At 33.8% G+C, this 18,474-nt stretch overlaps 2 protein-coding genes across 4 annotated transcripts; both read left to right on the top strand.

Annotated features, from left to right (window-relative positions):
- The first annotated feature begins 1,439 nt into the window (after positions 1-1,439).
- Positions 1,440-7,049, top strand: LOC110875456. Its single transcript, XM_035976883.1, has 7 exons — positions 1,440-1,665; positions 1,775-1,972; positions 2,069-2,311; positions 2,423-2,861; positions 2,962-3,902; positions 3,976-5,196; positions 5,389-7,049. Exons 1-7 carry the CDS (start codon positions 1,440-1,442, stop codon positions 7,047-7,049), a joined length of 4,929 nt encoding a protein of 1,642 aa, XP_035832776.1.
- A 1,023-nt stretch (positions 7,050-8,072) lies between these two features.
- Positions 8,073-18,299, top strand: LOC110877378 (topless-related protein 4). Of its 3 annotated transcripts, none has more exons than XM_022125516.2 (26): positions 8,073-8,505; positions 8,995-9,087; positions 9,230-9,409; positions 9,538-9,651; positions 9,729-9,887; positions 9,976-10,159; positions 10,261-10,381; positions 10,488-10,600; positions 10,823-10,994; positions 11,788-11,897; positions 11,986-12,055; positions 12,168-12,241; positions 12,331-12,426; positions 12,517-12,612; positions 12,710-12,837; positions 13,019-13,253; positions 13,366-13,530; positions 14,066-14,167; positions 14,242-14,391; positions 14,609-14,719; positions 14,856-15,035; positions 15,515-15,643; positions 15,736-15,831; positions 16,562-16,750; positions 17,467-17,633; positions 17,759-18,299. In XM_022125516.2, the coding sequence occupies exons 2-26, from the start codon at positions 9,008-9,010 to the stop codon at positions 17,967-17,969; spliced, it is 3,432 nt and encodes a 1,143-aa protein (XP_021981208.1). In that variant the 5' UTR covers positions 8,073-8,505; positions 8,995-9,007; the 3' UTR covers positions 17,970-18,299. The 3 variants fall into 3 exon arrangements, with proteins under 3 accessions (XP_021981208.1, XP_021981209.1, XP_021981207.1); XM_022125517.2 differs by having other exon boundaries at positions 8,073-8,668; positions 10,826-10,994; XM_022125515.2 differs by having other exon boundaries at positions 8,073-8,668.
- The last annotated feature ends 175 nt before the right edge of the window (positions 18,300-18,474 follow it).

Raw genomic sequence — 18,474 nt, 5'->3', positions numbered from 1 at the left:
ATTGCCAAACAAGTACACATACGGTAATGATAAATGCAATAAGGACACCATATAACAACAACAGTAAAGTTACTACACAAATCATCAATATAAATACTTACAAAACGTGTACAGGAGGAGGGCATGAAAATGAGATTTGGTTCTGGTGCGTCCCAGTCGAACTCTTCGGAAGTGAAAGATTCGTCTGACTCCGAATCTGTTAGCATTATGACTTCCGTTTCTTTGTTGTGTTTCTTTCTTTCAGTTGAGGAACCCGCCATTGACTACATACATTTATAACAGTAAAGATTAGATGTTGATTATCATATAACATATCTATTTTTTAGAAACCCCCAAATTTAAAAACATTTGTGTCTAACACTTATTCCAAACTTATATACATAAGAACAATGATCTTGACAATAAAAACAAAAACAAACAATAATAGATGTTCAGAAAAGAATCAGTGAATAATAATAATAATGCCCAAACGACAATCAATATTAAATCGGAACCCTAAATTGACCTAACCGATAAAACAAACAAAAAGAAACCAAATACTGAAACAATAACGGCAGATTAAGATGAGAAAGCATTTATTTTCGCTCAGCCAAAACGGAAATCTATATAACTTGATGAAACTAGGAAGATTTTGCCGGTAAAATCTATATGTTGAATATAAAAGAACAAATCGGATTATGAAAAATCGTCAAATATATATTGCAAATCCCTAACACTGATTGAAGTAAACCTCTAGGTTATGTGAGAAACATTAGTTTGAATCGTACCTTTTGTTGCTTTCTCTTTCCGACGATGAGTAGGTGACTGCCGATCGACTGTTAAGCTTTGTATTTCTATGGAATGGAAAGTGTTGTGATATGTAGGGAACACAATAGGGAAAGAGATAATCATTGTTACCTACAAAATATCTGATTTGGGATTTGACAATTACATCATTACTTTTATATACTAATAAATCTATGTCTATAAAACTAATAGATTACTTAATGTAATAAAATTTTAAACATAAAACCGTTTGAACTTTAAAAAAAAACTAATAAATATAACATATTTTTTTTAAAAATAATATGCAACAACGAAATTTTTTATAAATATACTGATTCACTATACATTATAAATGTTACTAATAAATATGTAATTTAAGAACTTCCAAACCATTTTCATTGCCGGAATGAAATAAACGTATCAATACAACTTCCTTTATGTTACTCCTATGTTACACTATACAGTTTCCTATTTTTGAATACTTTATTTGAAATTATACATCAAATTGTATGTATACACATGTATTGTTTTTAAAATACTGTATTTACTATTATCCCAGATGTCCAGCAACGAACACCATTGTCCAACATTTCAAACGGTATTATTTAACTTTTTATATTCAGATTATCCACATTTTAAATTTTATTCCTATCATTATATTTCATGTACCTTATATGTGTTTTCTATTCAATGATTGTCTGCAAGTTTTCATCCCTAAACTTACTCAAGATGAGAGTAAGGAGAGGCGTAAAGTTAGAAAATTATACATCGATGGTAAACGTTATGGAACGCAAATAGGTACTTCACAATCTATACATGTTATAGCATCTACCGCTGCTTCTTCATCCATTCAACATGACATGGTCAATGTTACAACAGAGGCGTCCATTGGATATGGAGGTAAAAATTTAAATAAATGTTTGAAGTACGATATTATTAACAAAAAATTAATTTCTTTAGTGGATAATGTTTATATGTGAATTAAATATTGTTTATTATAAAACTACAGTTATTGGCCCGAGACTTCTTCAAAATGACTGCAAAGAGAGACGGAGGTTAAGGAAGTTATATTTAGACAGTAAAAGATCTACAAGTCTTCATCGACGAAAATTACACCCTTCCAATACTTTATCATCTTCTACTAATTTAAGATTGATGTCTTCCAACACGCACAATGCTACTCCTACATCGTCGGTGTTACCTACACGTAAATATTATATTTTCTTAATAATCCGGATTTAGTTTCAAATACAGTTTATATGTTTTAAAAAGTTAATAAGTTGGAGTATATTATGTTATTTAGGTACTGTTAGCTGTCTTACAAACAACATGACTACACCAATAAACATTCGTCGTTTTTCTCTATCTTCAAACATCACAAATTCTGGCAACACATCTACTATTCTCGAAAGTTCTTCTTTACAGAGGATGTCGCCAGGAAAACGTAAGTTAATAAGTAAATCGCGAGTTACATCTCCTATACCAATGATTGACTTGACGACAGAGGAAACTACAGATGAAGCAATCTACAAAGGACTTTCAACAGGTATAATAAAAATTAATTTACTTATTAAATTAACTAAATAGTATATATTATTTTTATACAAACACCTCCTTCTTAAAGTAATATTCTTTTTTACTTCAACTAACTTTACAGATTACATCGATCATGGTGACCAATGTATTACTTGTGAAGTATGCAATGCTAAATTATGGGATGCTGAAAAAGGAAGGGGAAGAAAAGAGAAAGGAAGAATATGCTATTTCTTATGTTGTGGTTACGGCAAAGTAGAACTACCAGATTACAAAGATGCTGTTCCAAGTTATAAGAAACTTTTTATGTATAAGGATAAAGAAAGCAAACATTTTTTGAATAATATTCGACGGTATAACTCAATGTTTGCTTTCACGTCAATGGGTGGTAAGGTTGATCCCACTGTTAACAGAGGTAATGGACCATTCTGCTACAGAATTAGTGGAGAGAACTACCACAGCACTGGAAGCCTGCTTCCGGAAGACGGAGATCAACCTAAATTTTGCCAGCTCTACATTTTCGATACTGAAAACGAACTTTCCAACAGACAATCCGTATTTAGGTACTTATAACCAACTAAACATTTTTTCCAATCACAGTTCTCTCCATTAGTATTTTAGTTAATGTTTACGTTTTGTAACACTCCTCTTTTTTTTAACCAGTCGTTCAAAGGATTCATCCTCCTCGAGTGGTGCTGAACTTGATAATAAACTGATTGAACATATAAAATGTCTTTTAGATTCAGAAAATCAGTTGGTAAAAGCTTATAGGATGGTTAGGGACCGTTTTCATGAAAACCCTGAGCTTAATCTGAAGCTTCGTCTAATTGGTATTAGAGAAAAGGATGGACGAACATATAATTTACCAACATGTGGTGAAGTTGCTGCTCTAATTGTTGGGGATATTGCCAACACAATCAACAATAGAGATATAGTTATTGAAACGCGGACAGGTGCTTTGAAACGAATTAGTGAATTGCATCCTTCATACCTTGCACTTCAATATCCTATTTTGTTTCCTTATGGTGATGATGGTTATAGAATTGACATCCCTCATCGTGGTGTCGTAGACGTAATCAATAAGAAACGTCCAAATTGTACGATGAGAGAGTTCTTTGCATATCGTTTGCAAGACAGAATTAATCAGTTTTCATTGATTCTAAATTCAAGGAGACTCTTTCAACAATTCTTGGTTGATGCGTATACTATGATTGAGAGCGAAAGGCTTAAATACATACGACTTCAACAAAAGAATCTAAGGTCAGATAGCTATGAAAGTCTATGTGAATTAAGAAATAAGGGCCAGCAAGACATATCTAACGTTGGAAAACGAATATTTTTGCCCTCTTCGTTTACCGGTGGCGCGAGATATATGATGCAAAATTATTTAGATGCCATGGCTATCTGTAAGTGGTTTGGTTATCCGGATTTTTTTATAACCATCACGTGCAATCCAAAGTGGCCTGAGGTAAAAAGGTTTCTTAGAGACACAAATCTTAAACCTGAAGATAGGCCCGACATACTGACCAGATTATTTAAAATAAAGTTGGATTCAATTTGCAAAGATTTTAAAGAACGCCATCTATTTGGAAAAGTTGCAGCAGGTAATTTATCAAATTATTTATTATATTGATTTTATAATATTTAAATCTACTAATGGTTTATTTTGGTTTTCAGTTGTTTACACAATTGAGTTTCAAAAGAGAGGATTGCCTCATGCCCACCTATGCTTATTCTTAGAAAATGAATCCAAGCTTCCAACGGTAGACCATGTTGATCCATTTATAACTGCAGAAATCCCTAATGAAGATGAAGATGCAGAATTATATGCACTTGTGAAAGACTATATGATTCATGGTCCATGTGGTAACGCTAATTTAAGTTGTCCATGTATGGTTGACAATAAGTGTTCCAAGGGTTTTCCAAAGAAATTTCAAGATCATACTACACTGGATTCAAATGGATTCCCAATATACAAAAGAAGAGATAATGGTGTTTCTGTAGTGAAAAATGGAATCGACTTAGACAACCGAAGTGTTGTGCCATACAACAAAAAACTTTTGAAACGGTACCAGGCACATATAAATGTTGAGTGGTGCAATCAAGCCGGATCAATTAAATATTTGTTTAAATATATAAATAAAGGCCCTGATAAAGCAACCGTTGCAGTTGTCCAACATGATAGTAATAACGAAGAACTACAACAAGACGAGGTCAAAGAATACTATGATTGTAGGTATATATCGGCTTGTGAGGCATCTTGGAGGATCTTCGCATACGATGTGCATTACAGGACTCCATCTGTTATGAGGCTGCCATTCCATCTTCCCGGAAAACAACCTGTTGTTTTTGGTCCCGACGAGGATATTAATCAAGTGCTTAACAAACCATCTGTCAAAGCTTCAATGTTTCTTTCCTGGATGGAACGTAACAAAGATCCGAATGACACATTGGCCCGTACACTTACATATGTTCAGTTTCCAAGTTGGTATGTATGGAAGCTTGATAAACGTTGTTGGGAACCTAGAAAAACACATAAGTCAATTGGGAGAATTCACGCTGTAAGTCCATCTCTTGGGGAAGCATATTATTTAAGAATTCTTCTTAACAAAGTGAAAGGACCAAGGTCTTTTGATGATATTAAAACAGTTGATGGTAAGGTATATGATACATTTAGAGATGCATGTTATGCACTCGGCCTTTTGGACGATGACGCAGAATATATTGAGGCAATCAAAGAAGCAAACGAAACAGGATCCCCTTCGTATCTTCGTAATTTATTTGCTACTTTGCTATTAACAAATACGTTGTCCAGACCTGAGGTTGTATGGGAAAGCACATGGAGATACATGACAGATGACTTTATATACAGACTTAGGAAATATCATCGTCTTACAGGTAATTGTTTTACGTAAAATGTAGTTATTATCCACTTTTTTTTTTTGTTTTTGGTTGCGTTATAAAAAAAAATACAATTTTCATTTAAAGAAAACATGGTTTTATGTTTCATTTATGCTAAATGGTTTGGTTCATTAAATATTTTTTGATTTCATATCTTGATAATATATTTTTTTTTCCAATTTTTTACAGATTTATCAATTCCAGATCACCAACTTAAAAACTATGTTTTGAGTGAAGTTGAAAAATTCTTAGCCAGAAACAACTCATCACTCAAGAGATTTGAGACAATGCCGTACCCAGATACTGCGTCTATGTCTGATTCAGACAATCGTTTGATTAACGAGGAGCGTATCTACGACCAAACGAATCTTCAAGCTGAATTTAATAATCAACTTAATTTGCTAACTGAGGAGCAACGGTCAGTTTTCCAACAAATAATCAACGCAGTTGAGGGTAACAAAGGTGGGGTTTTTTTTGTGTATGGCTATGGCGGGACCGGCAAGACGTTCTTATGGAAGACATTATCTGCGGCAATCAGATCAAAAGGTCAAATTGTATTAAACGTTGCTTCAAGTGGCATCGCGTCGTTGTTATTGTCTGGTGGCAGGACCGCGCATTCCAGGTTTCGTATTCCATTGAATCTTACTGAGGATTCAGTGTGTCATATAAAACCGAATGGAGATGTTGCTAGACTACTACACGAAACAAACTTGATTATATGGGATGAAGCGCCTATGGTCCACAAGCATGCATTCGAAGCGTTGGATAGAACAATGAACGACATTTTCAATATCGAAACTTCAAACAGATCAAACATCCGCTTTGGAGGGAAGGTTGTTGTCTTAGGAGGCGATTTTAGACAGATCCTTCCTGTTGTTCCAAATGGTGGAAGACAAGAAATTGTCAATGCCTCAATAAGTTCGTCTTATCTGTGGAATACATGTAAGTTGCTGAGATTAACAAAAAACATGAGGTTAACAGTTGGAAGTTCAGCATCGGACGCTGAAGAAATAAGACAATTTGCCAAATGGCTTTTGGATATAGGTGAGGGAAATGTTGGTGGTCCAAATGATGGAGAAGCGTCAATTGAAATACCAAGCGACCTTCTAATCACTGATACATCGGATCCAATTTCAACTTTAATTGATTTTGTGTATCCTTCAATTCTCGAAAACTTCAACAATCAGAATTATTTCAGTGAGAGGGCTATACTTGCACCTAAGAACGAGGTTGTGCATGAAATTAATGATCGGTTGTTGTCACTATTCCCAGGAGAAGAACGAGAGTATCTTAGTTCAGACAGTCTTTGTCAGTCTGAAGATCCAAACGCTACACAACAAAAACTATACTCTCCTGATGTGCTTAACGGTCTTAAAGTATCCGGCTTACCTAATCATAGGCTAGCACTAAAAGTAGGCGTGCCGGTGATGCTATTACGTAACATTGACCAACAAAATGGGCTTTGTAATGGTACACGACTACAGGTCAAAAAAATGTATAACCGTGTAATAGAAGCCGAGATAATATCCGGAGGGAACATAGGCACACGCACTTATATACCAAGGATTAGTTTGATACCTTCTGATAAAAAAATTCCTTTTGAGTTTCAAAGGAGACAATTCCCGTTGGCTGTTTGTTTCGCAATGACTATTAACAAGAGTCAGGGACAATCACTGTCTAGAGTTGGTCTTTATCTGAAGCAACCAGTTTTCACCCATGGTCAGCTGTATGTTGCTTTATCAAGAGTTAAAACCAGACAAGGAGTTAAACTTCTGATTTTGGACAATGACGACAAACCTACTAATAAAACCACAAATGTAGTTTACAAAGAAGTATTTCGTGACTTGTGATCTCCATGTACTCATTCATCAAACGATCTTACATTCCGTGTAAATGTTCAAAAAAGATCATAATAACATTATTATCTTCCATAAACACAATATTACACAAATTTGCCTCATCATGTATCTCGAGATATTACATTATTTTTCTAATTGTAGTTTACTAATCGATTATTACTTGAACGTTTATTTAATTCAAACGATTACTTCAATAAATTAAAGTTATTCATTTGTGTTTTAGTCCACCCGCGAACCTCGCGGGTTCTTAAACTAGTATAACAATATATAACACTACACATCTATCAGAGACATGCTATCAGACTATTTCTTTTTATTATTTATTATATAAAATCATATTTATGCAACCCGTGTAATACATGGGGTTTTAACCTAGTTTAAAAGAATATAAAAGGTTTACAAAATTTTGGTTGGGCAAACCCTTTTAAAAGCGTTTATTTTTCAAAAAAGGAAGAACATTTCATAGAAGCTTTTTAATAAGTATAATTTTTTCATGAGGTAATGTAATGATTATTTTAATAAACATGTAATAATTATTTTAATATATATTTTTTAAATTTAAATAAATAATATTAAATATTTTTTTATTCAATTAAATAATTAATATTAAAGGTTGATGACGATTTCATTTCATTTTTGGGTGGAAAAAGAAAGCAATTTCCAAAATCAATTCTTAAATGCTAAACAAAAGGTAAGCACTTTGAGAAACTGGGGCCCACAACAACAAACACCTTCCCGTGAGGTCGTCCACACCAGATCAGCTCCCATAAAGTGAATATAAAACCTTTACAAAAGAAAAAGCCCGAAAATCGTGCCAGATATAAATTACAATATACATAAAAATACTTTATTTAAATCATAATAACCAAACTCACTTATCACTGAAAAGTCAATTCGGTTATCACCTTTAAGTGATAAGCAATCTTACTTATCAAATCCCTAATTCCTTTCATTATCATCTCGTACCACTCGTAGTATTTATATCTTGTCTTCTATGGTTCTTCGCTTCACACCTCCTTACTTTCTCTCTCTCTCTAGAACTGCTTTCTCTCTCTAGAAATCCCTAATTTTCGAGAGATTTTCGATGAAAATTTCAGAGTAGAAACTGTTTTTCAATTCGATCTGTTTGTTATCATCATCTTCTTCTTTCAATTTCTCGTTCGTTTGATTCACCTCACTTTCTCTCTCTAGAACACTTTCTCTCTCTAGAAAAAACCTAAAATACGAGAGGTACAGAGAGAGATTGATGAAATTTTGAAGAAAGTGTTGTTTAGTTCGATCTGTTTTTCAATTTCTCGTCGTTTGATTCACGTTACTTTCTCTCTCTAGAACGCTTTCTCTCTCTAGAAATAAACCTAAAATACGAGCGGTACAGAGAGAGAGAGAGAGATTGATGAAATTTTGTTAGTAGAAAGTGCTGTTTAATTCGATTTCGAATCACGTTCCGGTTAGTTTCTCTCTCTAGAAGTTTTCTCCCTAGAAAAAACTAAATTTCGAGAGAAACAGAGATTTTGGTGAAATTTTGTTAGTAGAAAGTGTTCTGCTGTTCAATTCGATCTGTTCTTCGGCTTCGTATTATTGTTTTAGTTTCTGGTTGTTCGAATCGAAAGGTAATAAAATTTGTGTGATATTTCTGTTTATACGCACACATGTGTGTTATTGATCATGAGATTGTTGATGATTGTGGTTGTGGATTACGCATCTAGTGATTATGAACATCGATTTGTTTGTGTGGATTGATTTTTGAGTTTTTAGGTTTTTGTTTGTGGAGAATTAGGGCTTTTTGCTGTTTACTTGTTTAGCTGAATTTTATTTGAGTAATTGTTAGAATTCTTCGATCTGATAGTAATTAATTTTAATTTGTGTCATTTTTAAAATTTTAATTAATTAACTAGTTAATTTATTTATTTATCTTTTAATTTTAATTTGCTTGCAGATTTGGTAAAGCTATGTCTTCTCTAAGCAGAGAGCTTGTGTTTTTAATTCTTCAGTTTCTAGATGAAGAGAAGTTCAAGGAGACTGTTCACAGGTAGGGTTTAAACTTTAATAATATAATATAATTTAATTTGCCAAAATTTTGTTATGTGTTGTTTTTTTTGTAAATCATTGATTTTTCGGGTAAATTTGTGGCTGCTAACTGATATAAATATATAAATTGTTCTATTGTGGAGATTGGAGCAAGAATCAGGTTTTTTCTTCAATATGCGTTATTTTGAAGAAATGGTGACAAATGGTGATTGGGATGAGGTGGAGAAGTATTTGTCTGGATTCACAAAGGTGGACGATAACAGATATTCGATGAAGATCTTCTTTGAGATACGGAAACAGAAGTATCTAGAAGCGCTAGACAAGTATGTTTTGATGTTAATTAATGCAGTTGCGTGTGTTCATACGCGCTTAAGTTATTTGTAATTTGATTAATATTGAGATTTGTTTTGATGTAATGGTGCTAGATTCTTATAATTTGATGAATATGTAGGAAGGATCGGTCTAAAGGCGTTGACATTTTAGTGAAGGACTTGAAAGTGTTTTCTGCGTTTAATGAGGATCTGTTTAAAGAAATAACTCAGCTTTTGACTTTAGATAACTTCAGGTGTGTTATTGTTATCTAATTCGTTTTGAGTTTTGTTATAAAAAGTCAAAAGTTTTAACGTAAATACGGTCATATAGGGATAACGAACAATTATCAAAATACGGAGACACTAAATCTGCTAGGGGGATAATGTTGGGTGAGCTAAAGAAGTTGATTGAAGCAAATCCCCTGTTTCGCGACAAGTTAAACTTTCCGAGCTTAAAGAACTCAAGACTTCGAACACTTATTAACCAAAGGTTCATATCTTTATCCATATCTATGTTCCGATTTCTTCTTCGATAACATGACTTTTCATTAGTATTAATATTTAACTACAAATTGTAGTCTGAATTGGCAACACCAGCTTTGTAAAAACCCGAAGCCGAACCCGGACATCAAAACACTGTTTGTTGATCATTCTTGTGGGCAGTCTCAGCCAAACGGTGCACGGGCCCCATCACCAGTAACTAATCCATTAATGGGCTCTGTACCAAAGCCTGCAGGCTTTCCACCTCTGGGTGCTCACGGTGTAAGTGAAATTAGCCTATCGTTTACATTCATTTGAAGTTTTAACTAATATATTATACATCTTTAAATCTGATTTATACATTTTTTTTCTTGCGTTTGAAGCCTTTCCAGCCTGCACCTGCACCTCTGCCATCATCTCTTGCTGGTTGGATGGCAAACCCATCTGTGCCTCATCCGTCAGTTTCTACAGTCCCTATTGGGTTCACCCCGCCTAATAATGCTGGTACGTATATCTTTAGCTCGATTAACTTTAGATAACAGTATCCTGATAGAGTGTGCAATGTTTCTGAATATGATTTGCTGGTTTCTTGTTTTATATCACATTGAAGCTTTGTTAAAGCGACCTAGGACTCCTCCCACCAACAATCCAGCTGTAGATTATCAAACAGCTGATTCTGAACACGTGTTGAAGAGAACGCGTACATTTGGGATATCTGATGAAGTATGACACACTTTTCCTATTTTCATTGTTTCTTGATTGTCAAAGTTTTATTCTCCTTAATTTTTACATGTGTGTAAACCTACATTTTAGAAGTTAGATGCTATATTGATTATATAAATCCAACTTTTCCGTTTTTTTAAAAAAAATATGTAAGTGATTTTCCTTTTATGAAATATTCAAGTTAGTAATTACTAAAAGCTGATGCATATCTAATGTTCTTAGCAGGTCAATCATATGCCTGTAAACATGTTACCTGTTGCTTATATGGGTCAAAGCCATGGTCAAAGCTCTTACTCGTCTGATGATTTGCCTAAGACTGTGGTAATGACCCTAAACCAGGGGTCTGTAGTCAAAAGTATGGATTTTCATCCAGTACAGCAAATTCTGCTTCTTGGTTAGTGCTTACTTCCCATTTACTTTATATATCAAACATCTGGTCTTCTGTGACTTATTCTTTAAAGAATTATCAATGCTTGAAATTGGGTCCTTAGAAAAAGTACCTAATACACAACCTCTGTTTTTATTGTTCTTTGCCATATTTACAACAATGCCATACATGGTTTTTTTTCTCTGTGTATTAAACCCATCAACTTTTAGCATTGCCACTTACACCCCCTCGGCTTTCTAGAAACTTTGTAAAAAGTCATTTTGACCCCCCTCGAGTTTTACGTGCTTATTTTTATCTACGTTTTTGGTTGGTTTACGTTTTGTTCGGAAACGAGTTGGGTTAAATACAATACGTTCTCACTAGGCGGTATAAATTCGAGTTTTATTACGTTTCGACTCCGCCGCAACGCGTGGCACCATTCTTTAACGTATAAAAAACTATTTTCTTACGTTTTAAGTACGTTTCGTTATAAATCCAAGTTGGTTTACGTTTCGACGAAAATTTTCTCGGTAATAAGTCAGGTCAAATATAACACGTTTTCATACTTATATTCATGTGCGTTTTTAGATGGTCTCCATTTTGACGTAAATTTTGTTCGAAAACGAGTCGGATCAAATATTTGACAATATAAGTTTTAATAACTTTAAGTTTCGACGCCGTGGCAACGCGCGGCGGGTCAAAATACTAGATTACTTGATATATTAAACAACTGGCCTTCTGTGGCTTATTCTTTGAACAATTATTAATGCTTGAAATTGGTAAAATAATTTTATTTTTTGTTTATTTTGATTAATTTTAGTTGGAACTAGCAATGGAGACATCATCTTATGGGAAGTAGGTAGCAGGGAGAAGCTTGCCCACAAGAACTTCAAGATTTGGGATATTAGCGTTCTTACGATGCCTTTGCAGGTTTATATCTAAGCATTAGGTTTTTTTATTTATTATTTTGTTGATAGGTTTCTTTTGTAATTTTAGGGTATTTTTTTGTTTGCAATAGGCATCTTTCACCAACGACAATACTGCATCAATAAATCGTGTAACCTGGAGCCCTGATGGAACACTGTGCGGTAATATCGATGATTTACTTTTTTTTTGCAACAATGTGTACGGTAGCCGGTAACACGTATTATCAATTTATTACCTTAATTAACCTAAGCAATTATTATTTCTTTTATACAGGTGTTGCATTTTCAAAGCACATTGTGCATATATACTCCTATCATGGTGCTGATGATCTTAGAAACCACTTGGAGGTTTGTCTTGTTTAATCTTCAGGTTTTACTCATCTAGTTTAAGTGGTGAATCATATGAGCAATGTCATTTACTTTTTTTGGCTGTATAGATTGAGGCTCATGGTGGCAGTGTTAATGATCTTGCTTTCTCTTACCCGAACAAACAACTTTGCATTGTGACTTGTGGCGAGGACAGATTAATAAATGTTGGTGTTTTACCCATGTTCCTTTTGTTATTAAAAACGTATGGTATTAAATTAAATTAAATACATATAATTTTAAATCTTCTATTATAGGTGTGGGATGCAGTCACAGGGGCAAAGCAGTTTAAATTTGACGGTCATGAAGCACCTGTATATTCTATATGCCCACATTTCAAGGAAACTATTCAGGTAAAATCACTCTAGTTTGTTATATAAATAATTTTTCTATGCATAAACTAGCAGATGCTAATTTGTTTATTATTTTTTTATTATATATGTGTACCAGTTTATCTTCTCCACAGCAACCGATGGGAAAATTAAGGCTTGGTTGTATGACAATGTGGGTTCTAGGGTGGATTATGATGCACCAGGTCATTCATCAACCACTATGGCATATAGCGCCGATGGAACAAGGTTTAAAAATTTGATGTTATATTATTTATTTATATTTATATTGTATATGGCAAATTCAACTCAATTTACTTTTAAACTGGTCAGTTTAGGTTAAATTATCTCTTGAACGGGTCTAACAGGAAACGGACCATCAATGATGTTATTTAATATAATTTTCTGACGCTATTTGCACAATTAATAGGTTATTCTCATGCGGAACAAATAAAGATGGAGATTCATACATTGTTGAATGGAATGAAAGTGAGGGAGCTGTGAAACGTACTTTTAACGGGCTTGGTAAACGATCCGCTGAAGTTGTGCAGTTTGATACTACCAAGAATCGTTTCCTTGCAGCTGGTGATGAATTTATGGTTAAATTCTGGGATATGGATAATGTCAACTTATTGACCACAACTGATGCTGATGGTGGTTTACAGGTACTCATCAGATTCTTTCATATATATTTTTTAACTGAGATTTGCCATTATTAAGTAAACGGGTGAATTGTGAGCTCTATTGAACTTTTTTTTGTTCTTGATCTACCTGCAGGCTTCTCCTTGCGTTAGATTTAACAAAGAAGGGATTCTGTTGGCTGTATCAACAAATGATAACGGGATCAAGATTCTTGCTAATCAAGATGGACTTAGGTTACTAAGAACACTGGAGAGCCGACCGTTTGATGCTTCTAGGGTCGCATCTGCATCTATTGTAAAGGTAATTCGGTTTTTAGATTATGCTTGTGGCATAGTTATTAAAGGCGTCAGGCGCACTCAAGGCGCATAGGTCTCGCCTTGGGCCTAGCCGCAAGGCGCAAAAAAACGTGGGCCTGAGAAAAAAAAGCGCACAGCAAAAAAACTTAACATTATTATATAATAGAAAAGTAATACGATTCTTCAAACAAAATAAAACTAAAGCTATTATATAACATTTTATATCGCTTATTTAGTACTAAAAGTTATAAATGCTAGTTTATTAGTGTAGAAAAATAGTTTTCGTTGGATAAAATAGAAATCTAGCTGGAATCTTGCCAGAATTTAGAGAATTTGGCCGGAAACTCTCTAGAATCTAGGAATCTTGCTGGAATATGCGCATGAACCATCACCTGGAGAATTACAGCGCAATTACCTCGCCTTGCTAGGAAATTGGGTCTAGGCACAAGAGGCGATGGCTTTTAACAACTATGGCTTGTGGCATACTGTCATTTTTTTAATACTTTCATCATGTCTTACTTATCTGTGCACATATACAGAGCCAGACCCCCATGATGACCATGTTTGGTGCTGCTGCTAACACACCTGTGGGACCCAGTATTATGGATAGGGTCACACCAATGCCTCCGATGGTGGTTATGGTGAGCGTTTCTTGCTTGATTTTTTGATCGTTAGTATGAACAGCTAACCATATTTGGATTATTTTTGCTTGTAGAATGGTGACAATCGGAACCCGATTGATGTGAAACCCAGAATAGTAGATGAGGCTATGGAAAAACCTAGAGCATGGAAATTAACAGAAATTACAGAACCGTCACAGTGTCGCTCATTAAGGCTTCCTGATAGTACATCTTCAGCAATGCGGGTATTATTATTATTATTATTATTATTGTTGTTGTTGTTGTTGTTGTTATTGTTATTATTGTTATTATTATTATTATTAATATTATTTTTATTTCAGTTTTATAATTTTGTCACTGTTTTTTTCTTTTTTTATCTTGATTCTTGAATACATGTAGTCGTAGTTTTAATATAGCTGGATTGACTTTTTCATCCTTTTGTCCACACGATTTGTGTTTCAGGTTTCAAGACTGATATACACAAATTCGGGACTTGCTATATTAGCTCTAGCAGCTAATGCTGTTCATAAACTATGGAAATGGCAAAGAAATGATCGCGGTTCAACTGGGAAGGTATTAATATTTCATTTTCAAATAGTATTTGTATACCAAGACAATAATAAATCACAAAAAAGAAAATAGAACAATAAAGGGTAATTCAGTCTTCTGCCATAAGTTTGTTTTCTGACATATATCTTAATTACTGTAGGCTACTGCTAGTGTGACACCTCAGCTATGGCAACCACCAAGTGGCATATTGATGACCAATGATATTAGTGATACAAACCCTGAAGATGCTGTTCCATGTTTTGCATTGTCCAAGAATGACTCGTATGTTATGTCTGCTTCTGGAGGGAAAATTTCTTTGTTTAATATGATGACGTTTAAGGTTGGTTTTATTTATACTTTATATCCACTTTTATCTCAACACATATACGATATACCTGGTTTGTGTTTAATTCTGGTTATGGTTCGTATATCGACCAACCGCATATAATTTTATTGGCTTCTAATAATTCAATTTTAGGATCAAATGAGAACCAAAGGGAGATTTTTGAACCGAGAGAACCACTATCAACCAAGCAAATTTTTTAGTTTTTTTCTTACTTTTATTTATATGTTACCTTTTTGGTGTATCTGCTAGAGGCGACAAAGTAGGTGGGTTGGGTAATAGGTCAAAACATGTGATTCTTTACTACGGATTGAAAATTATGCTTTTGGTTTATAATTAATTTATCTTTTATTCTATGACGAGTAAATATATCATTTTTTTTTTAAATTTGATTTTTCTATATTTTTATTTTATCTTTTCATTTTCAATTATTTGCTTTTAATAAAACGAGTAAAGGAGATTTAATCTATATGCAGACTATGACTACATTCATGTCTCCACCGCCTGCGGCAACGTTTTTGGCATTCCATCCACAAGATAACAACATTATTGCCATTGGCATGGAGGATTCTTCAATCCACATTTACAATGTTCGAGTTGATGAGGTTGTTCATTAGATCTTTTATTCAAGAATACTTGAAAGAGTCAACTCTTTATTTAATATGCGAAGTCATGTTTTCATTGTGTATATCAACAGATCAAAACGAAGCTAAAGGGTCATCATAAACGGATTACTGGTCTGGCTTTCTCCAATGTGCTCAATGTCTTGGTATCTTCTGGCGCTGATTCTCAGGTAATTTGGTTTGTTGATTTTTTCTGTCAACTTAGTGGCAGCAATTTGGACGTATTTCGTCACCAATAGCCAACGGGTTGCTTAATGGGTCATATGGGCAAAAACTAGCTTTAGTGGAAATGGGTCAGATGGATTGAACGAGTTGAAAGTTGCTTAACGGTATTTTTAATGCATAAAAGATTATAATTCTTTTTGATAAAAAGTTGGATTAAATTTATAAAACAGCAATAAATCTCTACTAATGTTCTATCAAAGTAATTATTTATTCTTTTTTTTTTCTTGCTGTTGAGGCCATTTGCTGTTAAAAAATGTTTTGCTTTGAGCCTTTTTTAAAACTTAAATAAATTTAAAAAATGCTTTTAAAAATTATTTAATTATTATGGTAGTTATTTAATTTACGAAAAATTTGAATTACAATAATAGTTATCATTTTAAGGCCATGGCTGTTAAAATCGTTTCGCTTTGAGCCTTAAAAACTTAAATAAATTAAAAAATGCTTTTAAAAAGGATTTAATTATTATTTTTATTACCGTAATTATTTTATTTAAGAAAATTTAAATCGCAATAATAATCATCATTTTAAGGGGCATTGTGGTCAGTTAAAAAAATAGAATGGAAAATATGTTCAACTTTTATTAATGGCAATGAATAACTTTTATTATCGTAATAAAAAATTTAAAGAATTTGTGTTTTGCATTCTATTGATGAAAGATCTTTCGTCTTTATGCAGTTGTGTGTTTGGAACACAAATGGATGGGAAAAACAAACAAGTAAACTCTTGCAAATTCCAGCAGGACGTGTGGCTGCTCCCCTTGCTGATACGCGTGTCCAATTTCACCAAGATCAAACTCATTTGCTAGCCGTACATGAAACTCAGATAGCCGTTTATGAAGCACCTAAATTGGAATCTCCTAAACAGGTCCGTTTCTTCAGTAACTATTAAAATATTTGGCCACTTTCTTGAAGTGTTTCCATCATTGTTTGATGTAAGATGAGTGGGTCAGGCTGGTTGGGTTCTGGTCAACACCGGTTGGGTTCTGGTCAACACCTGTTGGGTTGACATAGACGCATTTTGTTCAGTTTTTATTAGTTTGCTAGCATGCCAAACATGTTTACAAAAATTATCATCTTACTAATTTTGATCACAAATCCATCAATTTGGGGTTTGTGTTGTATGAGTTAAAATTCAACCACATGTATTTGTAATGCATAAAACCTCCTAAATCGTTTTTTTTTTTCGAAATTTTTGATTAATTTGGAAATAATTTAGTTTTTGGATCATATTTGACATTTGACAAGCCAGTTACTAATAAACTGGACCAAGTGTTCCAAGCTAACTTTTGTAATGCACATAGCCTTCTAGTCATTTGTTTTAATTTTTTAATAAATTACTAGCGGATCAAATATAATTACAAAAATCATATTATTTCATAACTGATATAATATAAATGTTTTATATTACCAAGAACATGTCATACTAGGTTTTAGATTCTTAGTGATGGATATCCAAGCTCATACGTAGTTAAATAACAAATTTTAACGACGTCATAAATATTGATTATTGTTTATTTGAAGTGAAATTCTTCTTTTGTGGTTATATATACTCGTTAATTCTGATGTATTATTGTGAAATAGTGGTTCCCGCCAGAGACAAGTGGGTCGATCACCCATGCTACTTATTCATGTGATAGCCAGTCGATATTCGTGAGCTTTGAGGATGCAAGTGTCGGTATTCTTACTTCATCAACACTCAGGTTGCGATGTCGTATCACTTCAACTGCTTATTTGCCAAGCAATCCAAAGTGAGTATTCTTTTTATTATGTAAATAAGAATATTATTTTTGACCCCTTTACATGGGAATAGAAATATTCGCTGCGATGTCGGATCACTTCATTAATATTTTATTATTATCATGAACTTTTCCAGCTTAAGGGTGCATCCACTTGTTATAGCTGCACATCCATCTGAACCGGATCAATTCGCGTTGGGACTTACCGACGGTGGTGTGTGTGTGCTTGAGCCACTGGAGTCAGAAGGCAAATGGGGTACATCACCTCCAGCCCTAGAAAATGGTGGTGCTGGACCAAGTAGTACAACTCCCGGTGCAGCAAGTACAACTGATCAAGCACAGAGGTAACTTACAAACGTTAGGTACATCGTTTTAGAGGATGGTCATTCCTTACAAGCTAGTTTTGACAACACCATAATTTTAAGAAAAAAAGTATTTTAGAAATGATGTCATCGCTGTTTAGGCGTTAGGTTCTGGAGTAGAAAAAGGATTTGTTTTGATGGGGTAAAGTTTATGAACACACATTGACGGTTGGTTTATTTTTCTTGTTCTAATTATAAAAATTTGGAAATGATTGTAGGCCTTTGGTAATGGCCTCAAGTTTTTCATCTCTTTATATCTTTATTGTTTTTGTTTTCCTGTAATAACTGGTTATTGATAGTTCTTTATGTTTGAGATTCTCTTGGTTCGGTTTTCGTCACTGGTTTTCGGTTCAATCCGTAAACGAGACACTAAACAGATCACTACGGTTTGAAAATTCATACGCTACCGATCTAGTTTTTTTTTTGAAGATGTTGACTATGTAACGTTTTGTCGCCGAACCAAGAACACGCACAACTTAATTTCTAATAAA

Source organism: Helianthus annuus, chromosome 9 (assembly GCF_002127325.2).
Source record: "Helianthus annuus cultivar XRQ/B chromosome 9, HanXRQr2.0-SUNRISE, whole genome shotgun sequence".
Taxonomy (NCBI): Eukaryota; Viridiplantae; Streptophyta; class Magnoliopsida; order Asterales; family Asteraceae; genus Helianthus; species Helianthus annuus.
The sequence above is the reverse complement of the archived record's forward strand: the minus strand, read 5'-3'. Positions and strand labels throughout refer to the sequence as shown.